The sequence below is a fragment of the Leptosomus discolor genome, chromosome 1 (assembly GCF_034619465.1).
Source record: "Leptosomus discolor isolate bLepDis1 chromosome 1, bLepDis1.hap2, whole genome shotgun sequence".
Classification (NCBI taxonomy): domain Eukaryota; kingdom Metazoa; phylum Chordata; class Aves; order Leptosomiformes; family Leptosomidae; genus Leptosomus; species Leptosomus discolor.
In genome coordinates this window covers 91,066,273-91,087,123 of record NC_141391.1, presented here as the reverse complement: position 1 = coordinate 91,087,123, position 20,851 = coordinate 91,066,273, and the positions used below count along the sequence as shown (strand labels likewise).

General features: G+C 36.7%; 1 protein-coding gene across 1 annotated transcript in view; it reads right to left on the bottom strand.

Annotated features, from left to right (window-relative positions):
- Nucleotides 1–20,851, bottom strand: part of IL1RAPL1 (interleukin 1 receptor accessory protein like 1) — a 670,884-nt gene that overhangs the window by 168,892 nt on the left and 481,141 nt on the right. Inside the window, exon 5 of the mRNA XM_086468817.1 lies at nt 2,571–2,645. Within this exon, the coding sequence (XP_086324943.1) occupies nt 2,571–2,645 (75 nt within the window). The remainder of the gene's footprint in view (nt 1–2,570; nt 2,646–20,851) is intronic.

Sequence of the window (20,851 nt, the reverse complement as noted above, 5' to 3'; positions counted from 1 at the left end):
CAATATATCTCAGCAATAAATGTCAGATATCTCTGCCACTCAGCAGTGCTGGAGTCAAATGAGTAAGATACACCTGGAGTCCTCCCACCTTGTTTTACACCACACCGCATGGAGATGCCCTCTTTAAGAAGTGAACACCAGTAGCTCCTTCAGCAGCAAACACACTGGGGTTACTGAGGCCTTCCTCAAACATGTGCCCAGAACCACTCCCCAGAGGCCTGCCAGCAGGGGGTGATTTTGAGGTGAACCACCACTATTGACGTTTCAGCACACTATGTGCACCTGCCAAAGCACACACATCCCTGTAAACTATGCACTCGCCAGGGCATGCCCTGACACTTGCAACCCACTTAATTTCCAACTCAAGGTGTGTGGAAAGAGAGCAGGGATTGTACCAGCTCCCCACTACACCAACTCGTGACCTGCTAATGAAATCCTGGACTATCTCAAGCTCCTAGTTCCTTGCTCTGCCTTTTCTGTGCCACCCATTCCACTTCTGCCCCTTCCACGAACACATTTATTTTTATTAAATAAGGCACATACACGCCATCTCAAACACATTCTGGAGGACTAATGTGTTTTCTAGCAGTGCCTAGACCAGTCTAAAATGTGTGGTCGCCCCAAGCTCCAAGGGTGGGTAGGAGGCTGCTGGCTTGGGTAACCATCTAAGGTTTGACGAAGTGAATGTCAGTGTTATTCCAATATTAAAATATTTTGCTTTTTTTGCAGGTTATGAACTGGCCCCCTGAAAGGAATTCTAGCTTTCCTCAGTGAAAGTGAAACAAAGACCTTTCAAACTTTATCCAGCAGGTTCAAGACATTAAATCTAAGAGTGGAACAACGTAATTTTCGTGTACTTTTTTGTACTTGCTCTAGTTCTCACAGGCTTTTTCACAGGCTTTTAAACATCAAATTAATATATTCTTATAGCTTCTTGTTATAAGGCAAAGTATTGTAGCTTCACATTCACTTCTGGTCAGACTTTCCCATCTGTGTCTGAAAGCCACATTTTCAAATTAACTCTTTCATATTCATCAATATCTATTTATTTTTTAAGAAAAGTGGCTTTTTCAAACTAGCGCTTCTAAAATTATTTAATCTGTTTCTTAGAACTGTGGGAAATCAAAGATATAATTAATTCTAAAAATCATAGATAAAAAGCCTCTAGCCAGCCATTAATTATTACACTCTTATTGAAATAGTGTCACCTCTACAGTATATTCAGTAAGACAACGCCAAAGCCCAAAAATGTTCTGCCTTTTGTTTTTTTCATCAAAAATATCTCAGTAAGCAACATTAGTATGGAAAAGAAGGAGTAGAGTCACTTTGCTTTCTGTTCCCTAGGCTTGTGTTCAAATGAAAAATTAAAACCAGCTAGGATTGTCATACAAGAAAAGTTTTCTGAGTTGGTATACCAGAAACAATACCTTCAGAACAAGAGAAAGTATATCTAGAAGGAAAAATGTTACATGTCCCTTTTTCTATATAATTGTTTCTGAAAACTTGTATATCAGAATGTCAGAATATTACCTGAATATCATGAATCATTATAAGTAATATTTTATGAGTATCAAAATAAAAATTAATTATTCTCTGGCCATTATTAGCCATAAGCTGGCAAGCGCCATAAAATGTTCTGCCAATGACTGTCAGAATTAATTTGCAAGCCTTCTGCTTCTTCTGGTGTTGTGCTGCAGAATGTACTGAGATTTGCTTGCTTTACTTTTTTTTTTTTTTTTCTATGAGATGTAGACAACCACCAGATTTGTTTCCATTTGTTTCCGTGGCTGACACACTAGAAGATCTATGAATAGGTTTCTGTTCTGACACTAAAGCACAATTCTAGTGTAACCTACTGAAGACTGTTTGTTTCTTACAAGTTGCCCTTTGTGTCAATTCACAAAGGAGATTTATTGTTATAACCTGCAAACTGTAATAACTCATGCACTTAGCTTCGGAGCCTTAATTACCTCTATTGCAGTCGGAGACCAAAGTGACAAAACTTATCCACCATGTATGAAAATGTGAAACAAAATGGTTTCTGCATGCATCAGTTTCTCTCCATTGATCTTTACATATATATTCGTACATCCCAAACAAACAGATGCTATCATGTTAACTTCTTACTGTTTGCAGGATGGTTTTAGACTAGTACAACATTCATAATTACAGAACATCTTTGCAACTTTGTAAGTAATCGCCAAAGCAGTCTTGCAAGCAGAATTTAAACCACAAAATCCCACAGTAAATATATATATATATATAAATATACAGAAAAGAGGAAGTTTAGAAAGAAAAGCTCAGGTACACTTATAACTACAGACTTTCAGCAAAGGTAAAAACCAGTATCAGTAATACTCAAGAGCTTAGTATTCACTATTAACTACCACCAACTTTTTTGTGAATAATCTTCTAGATGGTATATGATACACCTTGGCATGGAAACAAAGTGCGCTTAATGCCTTTTCAATGAAATTATTAAAGCCAATTTACCATCACATTGCCATCATACATTAACATATAAAACACTTTCATACAATTTGAATAGAAATTATATGTTTGCTACTTACCTAACTGGGTCTCCTGAATCGTTAACTTACTCTCCAAGGGGTGTAAAAGCTTTGGTGGTTTATCTGTTAGTGGTGCTAGAAAAGAAAAAAATTCACATATATAGTTTTCTGATTATCATTGTGTAGAATATGACTTGATTTTTATACCTATTGTTTCAGCAATGTTTCAGTTTTTCTTTTGTTTAAATAATGTTCATGCCTTCAGTAGCTGTAAATGTTAATGCCTAGAAAGTAAATATAACACCAAAATTTAGAATCTTTCACATGCTAAGGTATTGAAGGCACTTGTGTTAAAAAAAGTCATCTTTTTAAACCCTTACAAAAACCATGCACTGACACGCTACAATTTTTTATTTCCATAAATATTATTCAGCATTTCATAGTTTGCTATAATATTTAATTACCTTTCAATCAAATATAGTCATTAATAGATAAATAATATACACTAAGTTACTGTAAAACAGTTTGAAATATTTGATGGAATTTTTATTTTAAAAGATATTACCATCACTAAAACTTTTGAAAGTGGAGTACGAGAAAAAGACTCATTTTCAAAATCCGTGGGATGGATACCATGAAATAATGTTAAGATTCCTAATAAGATGCCTCACCTCCTCCCTTTTGATCTACCCTGAAATAATATTAGTAGACTTATGGAAACTGTGGAATAGGAAGAGATTTGTAGTGGTCAAAAACCTTCTGAAGGTTGTTAAAGCATTTTCAAACCATGCAGCTAAACAGTGCAGCTATTCTACTAGATTCATCATCCTTATACTTAATTCATAGAAGTGACATTGATTATTATTACTTTTGTTGTTGTTATCAAGTGTACCCTTTACTGATCTCTGACAGATGAGTGCATGCTATATGAAAAAAAGGACATTCATTTATTTTTTTCTTTAAAATTGATAGTAAATGTTCATGGGAAAGCTTCAACTTTTGTAGTCACCTGGAACATTTGATATTTTGCTTTTCAACATTAATTCAGTCTTTAACACAGATTATGGGCTGTCAGAGATTTAAAGTACATTTGACATTTTGATATAACTCTATAATATTTGTTCCCTCCAACTTGTCAAAATTGCTATTCCCTTTCTTACTGACACGCACACATCCACATGTGTATGGGTTTAATCTACTAAACACATTCATCTCCTGTCAGCTGAAATGCAGGAGACGTTTAGCTGCATTCTCTTTACTATGTTTCCTCTGCTCATTGATTAAATTATCAATGCCCTTTAAAATCTACAGTATTAATTTCAACTTTGCAGCAATTACAGAATGGATCCATTATCAACTCATAAGTTTCTGCTTTACAGAGGTTTTCCTTTATCTGACCAGAGCACAAACCCACCCAATTGGTGTCTGGGAAGCCGACCCATCAGATCTTGGACTGAATCAAAATATCTCTTCAAGGATGAGAAAAGAACTGGATTTGGTTCGCAGACCCTCTTTCAGGTCATTCTTCCAAGAATAGCTTCTACTCTTCTACAGGAAATCATTCTGCAGTATAGGCTCTGGGGAGAGCCACAGCTGTGAAAGACTTTTCAGCAACATCTCTGTGTTGTTACTTTTCTTTACATTGATTTGAATGCCTTTTTAGCTCTCTTTGGGCTTTTTTTGTTTTTTTTTTTTGGTTTGGTTTTTTTTCCCCTTTGGGGTTAAAGTAGGTGGAAGGGAAAAGGATTCAAAATATATTTTTTCTTAAACTGCAAAGTTAGTCATTCCCATTTCTTAGCTTCTCTGTAAAGGTTCATAATTTATCAGCACATTACCATTTTTTAAACAGCATCCACTATGAATTTAAATTTACTTTTGCAGTTCTGTCATTCTCAACTCAATTACCATTCATCAGATAATGTCTTCTGAGTCACTGTTGTTCTAAATCTGTTTTGAAACTCTTCAAGCAAACAAAGTTCTCTCATTGTAAGTAAAGATACAGTAAATGGTAGAGTTAATCTAAATGCAACAAATAAGTAGATTAGAAGACACTATTTTTCTCAGATTAAGCAAAGATAGACATTACTTTTGTGGTCCTGTACCTCAGGTCTCTAAGAGACTTCCTACTTTTAAATGAATAGGAAGAGGACGTTAATACATGCAGATAAATCATCCTTCAACAACAGGATGAAGTTATGATAAAATTTGTGCCCAATTTAATTTTCTCATAACTTGTGAGATTCAATAGATAATTTAACAGAGAAAGCATTACTGACAGTAAATGACACATAACTGATGTATCAGAATCACAGGAGCATTTAAGCTGGAAAGACCCTCTGGATGCCAAGCAGTCCAACCTCCTGTTTAAAGCAGGTCCAATATCAGGTTGTCAGGACCTCATCCAGCAATGTTTTGAACATCTCTGTGGATGGAGATTTCACCACTTCAGGTGTTCCAACCCATAACCACCTTCACTGGTGTCAATCCAGTATGTCCATGTGTTTTTGTGCATCATGGAGCCCAAAATTTGACACAGCATTCCAGGTGTGCCCTCACAGATGCTAAATAGATGTGAAGGATCACCCTCCTGGACCTGCTAGCTAAATTCTTGTGCAGTTGGCCTTTGCCAACTCATGCAGAACTTATTGTCCCCCTGGGCTTCCAGGACCTGTCCTGCAAATCTTTTTCCTACTCAATCTGTCCCTGGTTCTGCACTGCTGCACAGGCTTATTTCACTCCTAGAACAAGATGTTGCATTTGCCTTTGTTGGACTCCATGACTTTCTCCATCTTGCCAAGTTCTCCCTAAACAGCAGCCCTACCTTCCAGTTTGTCACCCATTCTGCTGAGAGTGCATTCTGTCCCATCATCCAGGAGTACAGAGAAACTCTAATGAACATTAAAACAAAGATACACCAGAGATTAACTGTGTTGTATACTTATTTTAAAGTGAGTTACCAGTATTTGTGGCCAGGAATAATTAACACTTAATAAGACAGTGCAACTCTTAAGTTCTCTAAACTGGGGCAAATATTAGTATCTCAATGTTGCATTTCATATTGTTGCCTACCAACCTAACACTGCTGTGGGTATTTCTATACTACCAGCGACCACATCTCCCAGGGCCAACTCCTTCACCCGTCTGGAAAAGTGAAAACATCCCTGGGTATTTTGCATTATAGAGTTTTAAACTGCAGGGAAATACTGTGAATGGGAGTAATATAGGAAAGCAAAATAAGTTTAATAACTTGGTATACTTAAAATATCAGGTTTTCAGAAGTGTTTTGTAATGCACCCTCAGTCAATCAACACCTGTAGTGTCTGTTATTTTATCTGTTTTATCTTTTATCTAAGTCTGCAAAGGTACGTGCGTTTTCCTGGCAATTAATCCATGTTGACTGAGGCAGATGTGGGAATTTCTCCAGCTGCCTCTGTCCCTTTCAAGTTTACACTCTGCACAGATAGTGAGACAAATGGACAGCACAGAGTTTCTGCAATCCTCATTTAGTTTAGAAACTCTGAATCAGACCTATGGATCTCCTATAAGCTGTTTCACATCCTTCAGACTACGGGGTGTGGCTTCTTAACTGGGTCAACCCACCACGCAACAGGCTATTCAAAATCAATACAATTTTCTGATTGATATATTGAGGCACAGTTATCAACTAAACTGAACAGCAAAACCAGAATTTAATATTTTTTCCTAAGCTTTTACTAACTAGCAAGAATCAAACAAAAATTATGAAACTTACAACTACAGCTGGTCTCTAAAACAAGTTGAATACCTTTTTTTTTCTTTTTTATGAATAGATGTAGAAAGGCAATAATTTTCACATCCTATAAAAATACCCATGATTTCAAAGCTCTTCCTGTTCTGTACTGTATGCAAAAAGCCAGAATTCTTTTGAATGTGTTTAAAAAATAGAGGGTCCTCTTCCCACCCAGTAGTAGTTATCAACATGGTTGTCATACAGGAGGAACAGAGTGTTCAGATTCCTATTCTTGCATGAGGGAATTCTCAAGTCTCTTGGCAAGATTCTCAGTTCCTGGATATTATTATCTACCGATGCATGGGTGCACTTCTCCCTCCCTCTCTCCCCTCTCATTTCCCTTTTTCTTTCTCTTTCTGTCTTTCCCTATTGCTGTCTTTTTTTTTTTCCTTGTCTTTTTTTTTGCTTTTTCTTTCCCACCTAAAGAGTCAAGAACCTTATCCGAAACAAAGCTAATCAAAACTGGTATATTCCTCTCCAAAAAATGCGGAGTTGACAGGTCAGATTCTTTCAAAGAAAAGCTTTGGATCATGAATCAAGTATACAGCCCATCTTATTTTTGATTTATGAACCATCACTGATGAATGGTTTGAAAACAAGTATGTGTCAAACTTAGTTTTCATTAGAACAAAAGTGAAGTTAAAAAAAACCCATGAGTGAAATAACCGATTCTGATGCTGTATTAAAAATTAATATTTAACTTCAGAGATACCATTCAGCTGCAGACATATTGATCCTGCTCAAAGAAAAAGTGCCTAAATTCACATTCCATGTCTGTCAGATCGGATGTACATTTAAAACATATTGAACAATTTGTCTTGTGGTAAAGAAACTGAAAGCCACCACAATCAGTCATCCAACTGGAAACTAGCCAGAAGATAATATTTTTACATCAGCCACCTACTTCCATACTCCTCTTTCTAAGCTGCCGCTTTAGGTTTAGATGTTTATGGTTACATGATACATACAATTGCTCTATGCAAAATTCTGTTATTCGAAGAGACAACCCACCTGTTAGAATTTCACACAGCTAATGAAGAAAAGCTTAATAAAAACTGTACATCAAAATATCACTAATCTGGACATCAAAAAATGGAACTGCCTAAAACCCCACAAGCTTTACAATAGAAAAATACTAATTCCAAAGATCTATGTTTATATCTGTTTTACAAAGTGCTCTCAGATTTGTCCTTGGAAATTGTAATGATTACAAGTAGTTTTAGGTTTTTTAGAGGCAGACAGGGCTCTGTGGAGTTGTCTGCAACTCAGAAAGCCAGTTTATTGGCTGGACATTTCCTGCAAGGACAAAAATTCACAGGAATGGCTGCCTTACCTGGCCAGTCTGAGTTATCTATATTTTAGAACGTTTCTTGTTCAATGTTTTTTTACTGAAGTAAAATTTAACATTTGAGGATGAAAACCCTTCTAAACTTTCTGAGATTTGAGATAATATAGTGAGATTAAACCTCTTATGTTTATGAACTTACAATATTTTTAGAAAAAATGACTGAAATGTCCCTGGAAGATATTGCAACTATAGCACAGCATTAAATAGGGGAAAGAATTCATTACTATGCTATGGCAAAACATTCCTACAGTTTGAAATCAAAGGAAAACAGAGAGGTGGAGTTCTTTTCTTGAAGCCCATACCGTTTCTTCGAATTCAACTCACAGTTCAGAAAGTTCCCCCATGTCTTAGCTTCCCTCTAGAAAAAGAGAATTCCTTATCAGAATTTCCTTTCCTGCTGATTTTCTGAGCCTGGTTTTCTTTTTGTCCTCTCATCATTCTGCCATTTTCGGCACAGACAAATGACATCAGGGACAAGGCACCTCTGTCAGAGGAGGGTTATTATGTCTGATTGACTATAAACTTGAACCTCCAGGCACTTCTGAGCATAGTGCCTGGCACTGATGCCTACTCCTCATGCCTTAGGAGATGGCTAGTGCTTGGTTATGAAGTGTGTCTGGTGTGCTTACCCCTCTAACTAGTACATCTCAATATTTAGCCAAGCATTGTCAAGCATGCTAATCTTATACCAACAGCAGTGGAGGAGATTTGAAGGGAGATTAAAACAATAGATTTGGGTTTTAGATAGCTACGTTAAAGTGTCCGCTTCATGAGAGGGCTCTTGAAATAAAGCACTGTCACTGGAAAGCCATCATTTATGAAAACCTGCCATAGATGGCAATATTTTGCAAGTGCAGGAATGATAAGGAGGAAAAACTATAGCATTTCAGTTGATATCTGCAGTACCTTGGAAAACACTGTATACTTTTGGGTTTGGTTTCTTTTTTTTTTCAATAGTGATGCCTGTAAAATAAATAATGCAGTAGCAGTAGTCTACAGTAGTTTGCAATAAACTGAATTATGTGCAGCCTGAATCTGTAGTCTTGAAAAATTAATAAACACAGTCACTGTCCAGATGAATATTAATATTGAGAACTCTGAGGTTCCTCAGAACAATTGTGAGCAGAGCAAAACTTATGTAATGAAAGGATGTTGGGTTTTTTCTTTATTTCTCCTAACATAGGTATAGCTTTATGTTTTCAGATATATCACTGGAGAAATCATTGCCTTTTAAAAAATAAATATATGGCAAGGTCTTTCATAAAAAGGGAATTCTTTGTACCTGTTAGAGACTTCTAACAATCTTAAATCTTATTTCTCAGTTATAATCAGATTAGTTTTCATTCACAAGGGCGTCATTTAAAATCACCTATGCCATGAATTGCACAGCAACCCTGTAAGAATATCCTGCCTCACTGTGTGAACAAGCCTGGTTATACCCTGAATCAAGCAGTTCAAACTGAGAGCAGACGCACATAAGGATACTAAGGATACGTGCGTGAAGCATAGGCATAGCACTGTAAATGAGCTGCCTAACGTGACTTAGTTATGACTATGACTGATCTTCTGAAATGTTCCCATAAATCTTGGATTGAGAGAAAAAAAGTCCGCCTCTTCTTTCAGTTTATGTCTTTCTCATTGTCTTCTCCTTAACACAAATTAAAAAACCCTGAACCCTATTGCTTTGGGCATACAAATGAAAATGGTTTTTATTTCATATAACTAATCCTTTCTTCTGATGTTCTTCCCAAAGTGAAGCTACAAGCCTCAATTTTTTTACAAAAGAAAATTTTCCCAAAAGAACTATATAAGACATTAAATACAATATTAGCACTTCCTGTGAGAAAGTGCAGAAGCAGATAAAATGGTAAGTAACAAAGACGTCATTATTATGCAAAAGTTTCTTGATGCATATTGAGAAAATAAGAGGCATTGCTAAAATGAAATCTTAGAAGATGGGAAGAATATTTCCAAGAAGACTTTTAAAATGTTTTAAGCTTGTGAGTCCCCTGTGATTAACGACAGGTTGAATACTGGAGGAGAAAAGCAAATGCAGCCAGATGTTGGGGTTTTCATTATCTGCTCATCTCAAATTGAATCTGATGTGACACTTGTGCTACCCTTATGACTTCAGAGAAGATGTATATATCACTTTTTTTCTCTCCTGTTAGTTTTCTTGAACACACAGTGACATTTCCCAGTGGTCTCCAAGGAAAAAGTATAAATAATCAAAATGCTGTCATCACAGATGCTAATGCAGTTTTGAAATACAAAAGAACCAAAGAGTATATGTAGTTAAAACTACTGAGTAAAATATCAACCTAATATCTTGACAGTATTGGTCTCTTTGTGTGACAGAGTTAGAATTTATATTTTGATCTTACAAAGAGGAAAGAATAAAGCAATGCTTTGATCCTAAAAGATTTTTTATTATAGAGACAGGATTCCGCCCCCCCCCCTCAACAAAAGAAGAGAATCAAAATACAAAAAGACAAATAAAAATATTAAAGGATTTAAAATATCCAATTTTTTTTTTTTTTTTATCTCTTGCATAAAGTTCCTCTGCATTACACCATTGTTTCTGTACAAAACTGATCTCTAAAGCAAGATAATGGAAATGAGATTTTCTGTGTAGGTCTACAAAAAGGGTGCCATGCTAAAGCCTGGTCTGTCTGCATGGTCTGTTAAATTTGTCCCTCTACTTCCACCTAAGAGACATTAGATCATCTGAAAAAAAACCCTGAAATATGATGAGTAAGATGATGGCTGCTGCTGTTGCTATAAACAAGTATGTGATATATTAGCTGTGCATTTAACTAGAAGAAAAGCTCTTGTTAGCAAAAGAATGAAACCGTGCATGTAGGAGCACTTCCAGCAGATTTTGTGATGTTTCAGCTCAACGGTGAAGCTCACCAGCATTTCATTCAGCAGACAGTTGTCTGTTTTGCCACATTTATATTAATCGCTCATATGAGTCCTCTAGGCCAAAATAACCATCTCTCTTCCTGCCAGAGTGCCATAAGTGGATGCTTCACGTAGCCGTGTTTATACTTCTGCAGGAGAGTGCCCACACTTGTTGCTGACGTGTAGCAGGCCACTCTTCTAAAACATGTCGATGGAAACTGGCATCCTTCTGCTTTTATAGTGACAACAACCAGCAGACAAAATAAACCGAGGACAGAGAAGACCACTACAATTGGCATGTTCTAGTATTGATGCACTATGCTCCTGGTTTGAATTCAGCTTATTCTCCAATTTTATCTACACGGATCTTTCCCTAAAACATCCTTGCCTTTACCACTGTGTGATAACAGGATTAAGCAAATCCAGTTCACCTCAGTTAAACTGTATATGCTGCAGTTTCTGCTATTGTTTCTATTCCAAAACAAATGAAAAGTTTTGAGAAGTTGTTTCCCAGCACTTTTTAATTCTGAAAGCCCATACTAATGATTTTTGGAGGGATTTATATGGATCATGACCCTTACTGTAGCTACTTGCAGATGTATTTATTTGCAGTTAGAACCCATAAGAGAAATTTTTTGCTCCCATGTCTATGTGTTAGGTTATGTCTTCGTTTAGAAGAGTCTTCAGTGAAGCGGTGTGTTGTATAAATCTTGTATAAGGCTTGTGAAACAAATAGAAACATATGCAGTATTCTTAACAACTGGGCTACCTGAATAGATTACATATTCATGAAGGAAAACAGAGTTATATAAATCATGAGGTTTAGGCAAACAAGTAAGAAAAGCCAGACACACATTTCACATCAAGCAAGCATGTATGATCACAGATTCCATTCTCATGTTGTTCCCTTGATCTATTCTCTTTCCTTTTTTCTCCAGGTTAAAATATAGAAAAAATGTCGGGGTGGAGGGAGAAGTATCATAAGGTTATGTTCTCTGTGACTAGACCAAACACACGTTTTCTTAAAAATTAGTCTATTATTCTTATCGGATGAGCCCCAGAAAATCTCATTCATATTGTCTGATTAATTAGGGATACGTACATTTTCTTGTTCAGCCTCACTTTCAAAATTGCCAACTGAATTTTAATATTCACTATAATTTCTTTTCCTCAGTCTTTTCACAGTCATTAAAATTTCCCCCTGAAACTTATCATTAGTTTCTATTTTTGACCTATTATTTTGTATACCCTGTCTCAGATTTAGATTTCAAAACCAAGTAACTGGAGAATCTTTTCCCTCATTTAAAGTCATTTATTGTAGGACACTGATTTTAGGAACTGAATAGTAATATGTGTGAATCTGTTCCTGCCTTGCTTTTATTATTTCCTCCTTTTTTGAGAGATAGGGCAGATAGTTCTTGGAAATACTGTAGCTCATGACCTTTGAACAGAAATTCTAGATACTCTATGCTTTTTTTTTAAATAATTAAATCTTTCTGCTGATAATGCTGACATTTCAGAATAAGATTTCTCAGCCTCTGAGGAGGTCTTGTAAAGGGAATAGGACCCTATGCACCCTGACCACTTCAATTCTTCCAAAGAGCTGACATTTAAAGGCCTTGCAATTAAAGTTTTTTACATATTGCATAGACTTTCCTCTTTCAGAATTCGTAGTCGACCTTTTAATTCTGTTGCTTTGTTTTAAAGTAAGCTGATTTTAAAGGTGACCTGCTCTCATTCTCTCTGTTCTGGTTCTGTTGTAGACCTGTACACCTCTTTTATTTGTTCTCCGAGTCATTTCAGTGATTAAGTCTTCTGAATCTGTCTTTGCTCTGCCAGAAATACGGACATACTATCATTTCTTGTGGCCCAAAAATTAAGTGAGAAAAATCCATAATTTCTACTTTGAGTGCACATTAACTTCTCTGTCCTCTCAGGCAGGTATTTTTGAACTACTCAATTCAAGTGGGATTTTTCCTTTTAAGTTGAGAGATTTTGGACTGTGAGAAAGCAAATGTTATTCCCATTTCAAGAAAGGCAAGAAGGAGTATCTTGGAAACATAGGCTGGCTGGCCTCACCTTGACCCCTAGGAAGGCTGATGGAGCAAACAGCCTTGGAAACCGTTTCCACACACAGGAAGGTCAAGAGGATGATTTGGAGTAGTCAGTATGGATTTACAAAGGGGAGATTGTGCTTAACAACTTGATATCCTGCAGCGATGTGATAAACTGATGAAGTATGCACGAAGTACATGCACAGCGAGAAGATGAAAACTAGGTGAACTGCTGGACTTAGAGGGTTGCAACCAGCAGCACAAGACTTGTGCCCCAAGGCTCAGTGCTGAGGCCAACACTGTTTAACTTCTCCAGTGACCTGGATGACAGAACACAAAACTGGGAAGAGTGGTTGATGAATCAGACATGTGTGCCACCTTGACAGGCTGAAGAAATGGTCTGACAGGACCCTCATGAAGTTCAATAAGGGGAAATGCCCAGTCCTGTCCCTGGGGAGGAATAACCCCAGGCTCCAGTACAGGCTGGGAGCTGAGCAGCTGAAAATAAGATTGGCAGAGAAAGACCATGGAATCGTAGACATGAGCCAGCAATGTGCTCTTCCAGCCAGGAAGACCAACAGCACCCTGGGCTGCATTAGGCAAAGCATGGCCAGCAGGTTGAAGGAGGTGATCCTTCCGCTTCGCTCAGCTGTGATGCAACACATTTGGCATGGTGGGTCCAGTGCTGGGCTCCCCGGTATAAGAGAAACGTAGATATACTGGGACAAGGACAGTGAAGGGCCACAATGATGATTAAGGGATTGGGGCATTTCATACAAGGAGAGGCTGAGAGAGCTGTGACTGCTGAGCCTGGAGAAGAGAAGGCCCAGGGGCATCTTGTCCATGTGTAAAATACTTGATGGGGGAAATAAAAACAACAGAGACAGATTTCTCTGTGGTGCTAAGGGACAGGACAAGAGGCAATGGCACAAACTGAAACACAGGAAATATCATTTAAAGATAAGAAAAACATTCTTCACTATGAGGGTGGTCACACACAGGAACAGGTTATCCAGAGATGTTGTAGAGTCTCTATCCTCGGAAATTTTCGAAACCTCATTGGACATGACCAGGCAACCTGCCCTTGCTGACACTGCTCTGAGCAGGAGATTGGACCAAGAAATCTCCAGCAGGTCTCCATCCGCTTTTTCATTTCTAAAAAAATATTTTGCACAATCAAGTCTAGAAAGTCTGGAGAATTCCCAGGGTGCCCTGAGTAGTTAGTGTTGATGTGGCAGATGGGACGGGGGACATGCCATGCAAATTGCACAGCACCACTCTACAATTTATCATACAGATGTGCTGTCTGGTTCTATACTGTGTGTACAAACCCTCCCATTATAATAGCAGACATCCTGGCACAGGAGACTTCAGGTTTGCATTATCTCTATACAAATCTTCTCTGAAGTCTAAGCCTTGAAGTTTTAGTTTCTATAGCTTTTCTTTTTTGTAACATGGTAGGGAATCAAAGTCTACCATAGGATATTAAAACCAAAAAACTTACACAGTCCATGTAAGGGGAGGGAGGGGAACATGCCTGACAAGAATTATATCTGACACTTGTTGTCCATTTGATGTACCAAGCTTTAAATAAAGCTCGTTATACAAACCCAGTATGGCAGATGTTACATTAGCACATATCATACGGTTACTTGGCAACAAACAGAGATTAGACATCATAAACATTTGGTCTGCAGAAATGTCACCAGAGCTGGTGGTTACACAATCATAATTTAATGCTTGGTGCATAAAAAAACCCTGTAGTTGTAAAAAATGTGTATATACTTATATACTAAAATGTCTGTAAAGCAAGCTCCAAAAAGAGAAAATCTTCTTGAAAATAATACTTCGATTACATAAATTTAAAAAAAAAACAACAACAAACAACCCACAACTCCCCCTCTTTTAATTACAAACAAATTGATAAAAAGCACCATTGCTGGCAAACAGTGTAGATCATGTTGGACGGTTTCTTTTTCAGATACAGTGATTGGGAAATGATGACAGACTTCTACCTACATTTTTAAAAGAAGTTTTCTCTTACTTTCCTTTGGAAACAGAAAACAGTGACAGAGTTCATTTTACAAATTAAGGAAATTAACGCCTATCAAGCATTTGCACATCAGTTTTCTTTGGCTAGAAATCTATGACACCCTGTTTCTTTGCAGAATCTCTACTATCATAAATTCACATTAAGTCTCTTGATTGCTATTACTCAGTTCCCTTCATGATGAAACATCTTAAGCCAGAGGAAGTGAAATTGGAAGGCTTTCCCTTAGTTCCCCAAATTTGTTATTTCTTCTGAATGTAAGGAGGAATTCGTAATGGAATGTATACATTGTTTACATAGAAAAGTACAGGTTATTCAGGAATTTTCTAATTCTAAATTTTCCAGTAGAAATGTCTAATTTTATTCACAGGCATGTCTATAAAAAAATTACAACACATTGTTTTGTGATTTCTGGGGTTAAAATAGAAGTGTTAATTTTGGATATAACATTTAGAGTAAGGAAATACTACAAACTCAAATTTCAACTGAGGGACTAGCTATCTAGGTTAGAATTTCCTAATCTATCTCGGAGTTTGTCTACAAGGCACTATGCAGTATCATACAGAGCTGTGTGAGCCCCATTAGAAAGAACATATTAGGACACCATTGTGTCCGGGCTAAAGTACTCTATTTAAGAAGTTCAATAATTTGTGCTGGTGAGAGAGGGAAGAGCAACCTGGTAACAAATCTGTACGGCTTTCAGCATCTGAGCTAACTAAGTACCACTGAACAATACTTCATTGTAACATATCATTGGTGACTTAGGAGCCTTAATCCAGTTTTCAAAAATGGTATAGGTACTTAGGAGCCTAGGTGTCATGCCAGTTCTCAAAAACTCATGACTTGGTATGGATCCCATTCATTTAATTCCTATGCTTTTGTAAATCCCACTTGGTACCATAAACCTTGTGTAAATCTAGGAGCAGGAATCTAAATCCCTGGAAAGCAAGTGACGTGCCTGAAAAGCTTTCTTTGGCTGAAAACTCAATTTTACAGCAAATTAGATGCTTTCCCAATGGATAAATCTGTAATGTCGAGTTTGCGTAGAAAGTATCAGCATAACTCATTTTGCATACAAATACTCTTTGCTTCTGGTTTATATGTCTGACTTTCTTCGCAGCATAAACTGCCATGCTGGAGAAATGAGAAAAACAGTTCTCACTTCAGCCACAAGTTAATAAAAACAAACCTATTTAGAAGCTAAGAATGCAGAGCTGTAGCAACCTCATAACAATCAAAGTTGTTTTTACTGGGAAATAAAGAATGAATCAGAAATATCGCAGCTTTTACAGATGCCAAATAAAATTATAGAAAGAACAGGAAAAGTTTGTTATAATGAGAAAATCCTCATTCTTATATTGACTAGAAAATTGTTCATTGGAAATAGTTCATCCTCGTGGCTTCTGTGTTCAGTTTTGATAGAAAGGACTAAATTTTCATCCCACAAACAGCTGTGGGAAGTAGCTATTACGGTACATGGCTCCAGCTCCTTTAAGCAGAGAAAGAAGGCAAATGAAAGTTACCATCCCGCAGTAGTAGCCGTATCACTGTGATGTAGGTGCACTGGCTAGGAGCGGTCTGCCCAAAAGACTGGCATCTCTGTTTAACATCCCTAAATTCTCAGTAATCAAACAAGTTTGCTGGTAAACATTAGGACACAACAACCCCCCAGACAGGACAGCAGGCTACTATATCAGGGGAAAAGAAGAGGATCTTCTGAGTCAAATGAAGAACAGATGACACCTTCTGCTCCTACATTACATTTTACAAAGTAAAATACACTCAGAAAGAAGCAATGCAGTCAACAAAAGCAAAAAGACTAATCTCTCCACTTTTTCTTATATTTTAAATAAAAGCAGGTATATGCTAATTTAAGCATGATTTTACAGATGTTTCATATTCATAGTAATTATATTACTAACTTCCACATATTAATAAGGGTGAGGGTTGAGAAATAAGCATTTTAAAGGTGTATATTTTAATTACTAAAATATGCTGACAGACACCTAGACGGATTTTCAAAGTCTCTGGGTATCACATTTCCACTGTACCCCACAGGTACTGAGTATTTAGGAAAACTGAGCACTCTGTATCATGTACAAAGGGTCAGAATACGTGTCAAAAGTATAAAGACTGTTCTAATATTTTCTGTCTGACTCTGTTATATCTCTCTTATGCATAGTCACAATATTTGTTGTTTTCTCCCATGTAGCTTCTCCACAGAGGATCCAGAAATTATTGCCTCCCTCAGAAGTTTAATTTACCTGCAACACTTGCTGGCGGCACATATAGAAGTTCTCTCTTGTATTGTGTCATACTGCCATCCAGCTAAGATGGCATAGTTTTTGCTATCACAAGTGGGTTTCACTTGGACTTCAAAAGCTATCACATGCCCTTCTCACAACTGATTCATAATATATATGCCTGGGAAGAAACACTGAAAGTATCAGACCAGTGCCAAAAGAAAATAATGACATTATTTTTCAAATCAACTAAAAAAAGGAAAAGGTAATTACTTTTTTTTAGCAGTTTGAGAAACGCCATGCTTATGGTGTCACTCTCTGCTTCCTTCCCCTCTGTTCATCTTCCCTATTTGCCTAATATAAACCAAATTAAAGTCTCATTATAGTTGTTTAAAGCTGATCACTGGGGAATATACAATAAAAGTCAATGTAACAAGGAATGGTACCTCAGCTAGGGTGGTGGCAAGCTTAATAGGCTGTAGTGCACTAACTCAAATTAGTCATCCAGGGAACAGAGACCAACACAATGGAGGCCCAAAAGAAAGTAAAAAAGGACTCCAGAAAAAGGAAACTTGAAGGTACTTTCTGTGTTAGGAATATGTATAATTTTCAAGCATACTCAGTGATAGAGAGGAGTAGAATGAGAAAGGAAAGCAAATCACTCCCAAATTCACTTTGCATAAGGAAGAGTGGAGGAAAGCATAACAACATCACACATTTCTCCTGAAATTAGCTGCTTCATGTATAAATGCAGAGTTTCAAATTCTTGCAGCACTTGAAGCTTTCTTCCCTATCAGTATTTTGCTACTTATTTTGATAGAACTGAATTCATCAAGTGTTTGTGGGGTCCCAAACCAATACTATATGTATATATCTATCTCTCATGTGTATTTCAAAAATATTCATCAATATGCTACAAGTCAAGCATTGTTCAGTCAGACTCTCTTCTGATACATTTGAAATGAATATATTTCATTTATGACAACAGAAAAACAAGTAAAGAAGAAGATAATAAAAATGGTATGAAGCCAGACATATTATTCTGTGTTTCCATTCTGGTGGTACAACTAGTTTTAAAGTATAAGGTGGATTCAAGCTATCAGAAATCAATAAGCAGGAAAATGGAAAAATTTCTGGTGTGAAAGAATGCTGGAGCCATGCCGTAGTCATTTTCCTGGGGAAAACCTCATGCTAGAAAGCAACGTGGAAGGCAAAAGAAGTCACAATGAATATGTGTACCTTGATGCATGCACATCTTTTCTGCTCCTCCCTCTTTTTTTAAAGCTAAAAAAGGAGAAAGGAGGAGATTTAGCTTTAATACATACTTCAAACCAAACCATATATGCCAGAGAACAAAAAGTGCAGTGCAAGAAAAAGAAAAAAAGAAAATTGTAAATATATAGCAAATCATGCTAGAAAATTATCATGTGTGATGTTGGACAAGTTTCAAAACAACATATTTCACAAAAAAAAAAAGTAAATCTATCAAAAGCAGGCTGCAATAAATCTTTTTGAATAGAAAGTGTCACTGAAAGACTTGTAAATTTTGCAAGTATTTGGTGCCTTATTCATACATCAATCAGAACGCCTCATCAATATGTGGATATTTCAAAGACAGTTTCTAAGAGTGTACTCATTGTGCAAAATATCAGAATCACAGAATGGCTGAGGTTGGAAAGGACCTCTGGAGGTCATCTAGTCCAAAATCCCTGCTCAAAGCAGACTAAAATAACCAACTCATGTTCAAGGCACCTTAAAGTAAAAATCTTTGTTGTATTAATAAATTTTTATCTTCCTAATCATCTTGCTGTACTTTCTACAATAAAGATGTTTTGGATGAGGCCATTTCCTTCCTGTCCACCTCCCCTTTGCCCGTGACAGAACACCCTTGCACTGGAGTTCAGACACAAGAACCCACACGAGAAAGAAACTCTTTTCAGACTTTTCTAAAACGGGTTTTTGACTGTTAAACTTTTTACAAAGAAAATAAGGGCTAATTTCTCTGCCAAGCTTTGTCATTTTTTGAAAAAACAGACTTACTAAAAGCTGCTTGTAAGTAATAGCCAAGTTATTAATAGCTTAGCATTGGCAGCAGATTTAGGAACACCTAAAATATGTTTTTAATCTCAAGAATTACTTCATACAATAGACTTTCTTAATTTTATAATCAAGATCAGAAAAAGGTACTTTGAAGTTAAGAACAATCAGATATTCTGAGATCATTTGCATGCATGTTAGCATTTCTATTATTGTAAACGCACCTTAAGATGCATTTACTAAAATGGATTTACCTCATTAATAGGCATTTCCACTTTTGTAGTCTTCTGTAAAGACACAGTCTGCAGATATGTTTTCGCTTCTCCATTCCCCATCCTCCCCAGATATTTAAGTAGCTATAAAGTGCATTTTTCTGGTGTTTCAGAAATACACAAACAGAAAAAGACAGGAGTTCAACACTGAAAAGACAGACAGATGTGCTAACTGCAAAATAAATAATAAACTGTTAAAATAAATAAAAGATGTTCAGATAGGGTTAACAATTACAACGATGCATTTCTGTAATCCTGGGATGGCTAAAAGTTGGAAAAATTAGTAGATAAATCCTGCTGACCTCTAATGAAAGCAGGAGATTCAAAGAAATAAAATAGACCATCTAATAGCTTCTGTCTATTTGCAGAAGGAACATTTGTTTTCAAGAAAATTAAAATGTGCAAAATCCCCATCGTCCTTCTATCTGCTGAGAATTATTCGCTTATAGAAGTATTAAATTACTCTGTCATAAGGTAACTGCTAAATATATTCATTTTCCTTAAAGATTTTCCTGCTACTCAGCACCTTTGTCTGTATTTTATATTCAACCTTATAAATACTCATATTAGTCCACACCGACCTCCTCGGCAGAAACCATTTTGACAGATTTTTAAAGTGGATCTGTATGCAGGACCCACAGCCCCACCTGTGGCTCTTTAGACAGACCTAGAGGACTTTGTACTAAAACCATGATCAGTGCTTACAACTTCCCTACTGATTTACAGAGAGCAAGCACTGCCCCTGGGCCTGTTGGTCCAGTCTGAGATCATTCTCACAATGTGTCAGCTAGTGCAAACCCAGTGGTCTGGTCTTCTGTATTATCTTTAGGTAACAGGTCCACTGAGCAATCTAACTCCTCAGCATGGAGCTCCTCTTAACTGAGTTGGTTGTTTCAGCACAAATGGAAACCGAGGTCCCAGAACAAAACAAAAAAGGGAAATGAATATTAAGAGATATAGACACACACTCAAAACGTATTTTCCTACCTATACTGCAGAGGTGACAGTGGAGGGGATGGATGGAAGAGGAGGAAAGTGTTAAAACCACCTCAGTGACACCAGGAGTGATTGCCTAAAGTTAGCCTCATTATTCTTTTTCTCCTATGCATCATTCGTTTGGGCATTCTGAAAAACACTTTACATAATAAATGAAAATCAAATGCTTAATTGAGACTCGGAGTGAAGAATAATCATCAAGAGTTCCACATTTCCAAAAACTGCAAACAATACTGGGTGCAAAACTTAAAAAAAGATGAAAAAGTTCCCAGTTTGGACTCACGGTGAGAATATGGGAAATAATGTATAAGTTTTATCTACAAATTTCTGGATCTTTTTATTCAAGCAATTAACATGATTAAGTACAGTTTTCCCATCTGATTTAATTAGCAGTAATCATACTGAACTATTGTAAGTTGGGCATCAAAGACGTATGACACATCTTTTCAAATACGTGTACAATTATTGTGAAAATGAGTGTAATAGTAGCATTCACTAGCCCAAGGCAATTACAATTATGAGAAGTAATTGTTTGGTAAAAGGTCACAATCTGATGTCTTGTATTTGCCTGAAATAGTCTTGTCACTGCACAAGCTAAAACAATGAAAGCATATTTTTAACAACCATGATTTAGTAATTCAACTTTAGAACTAATTCCTTGTGCTTAT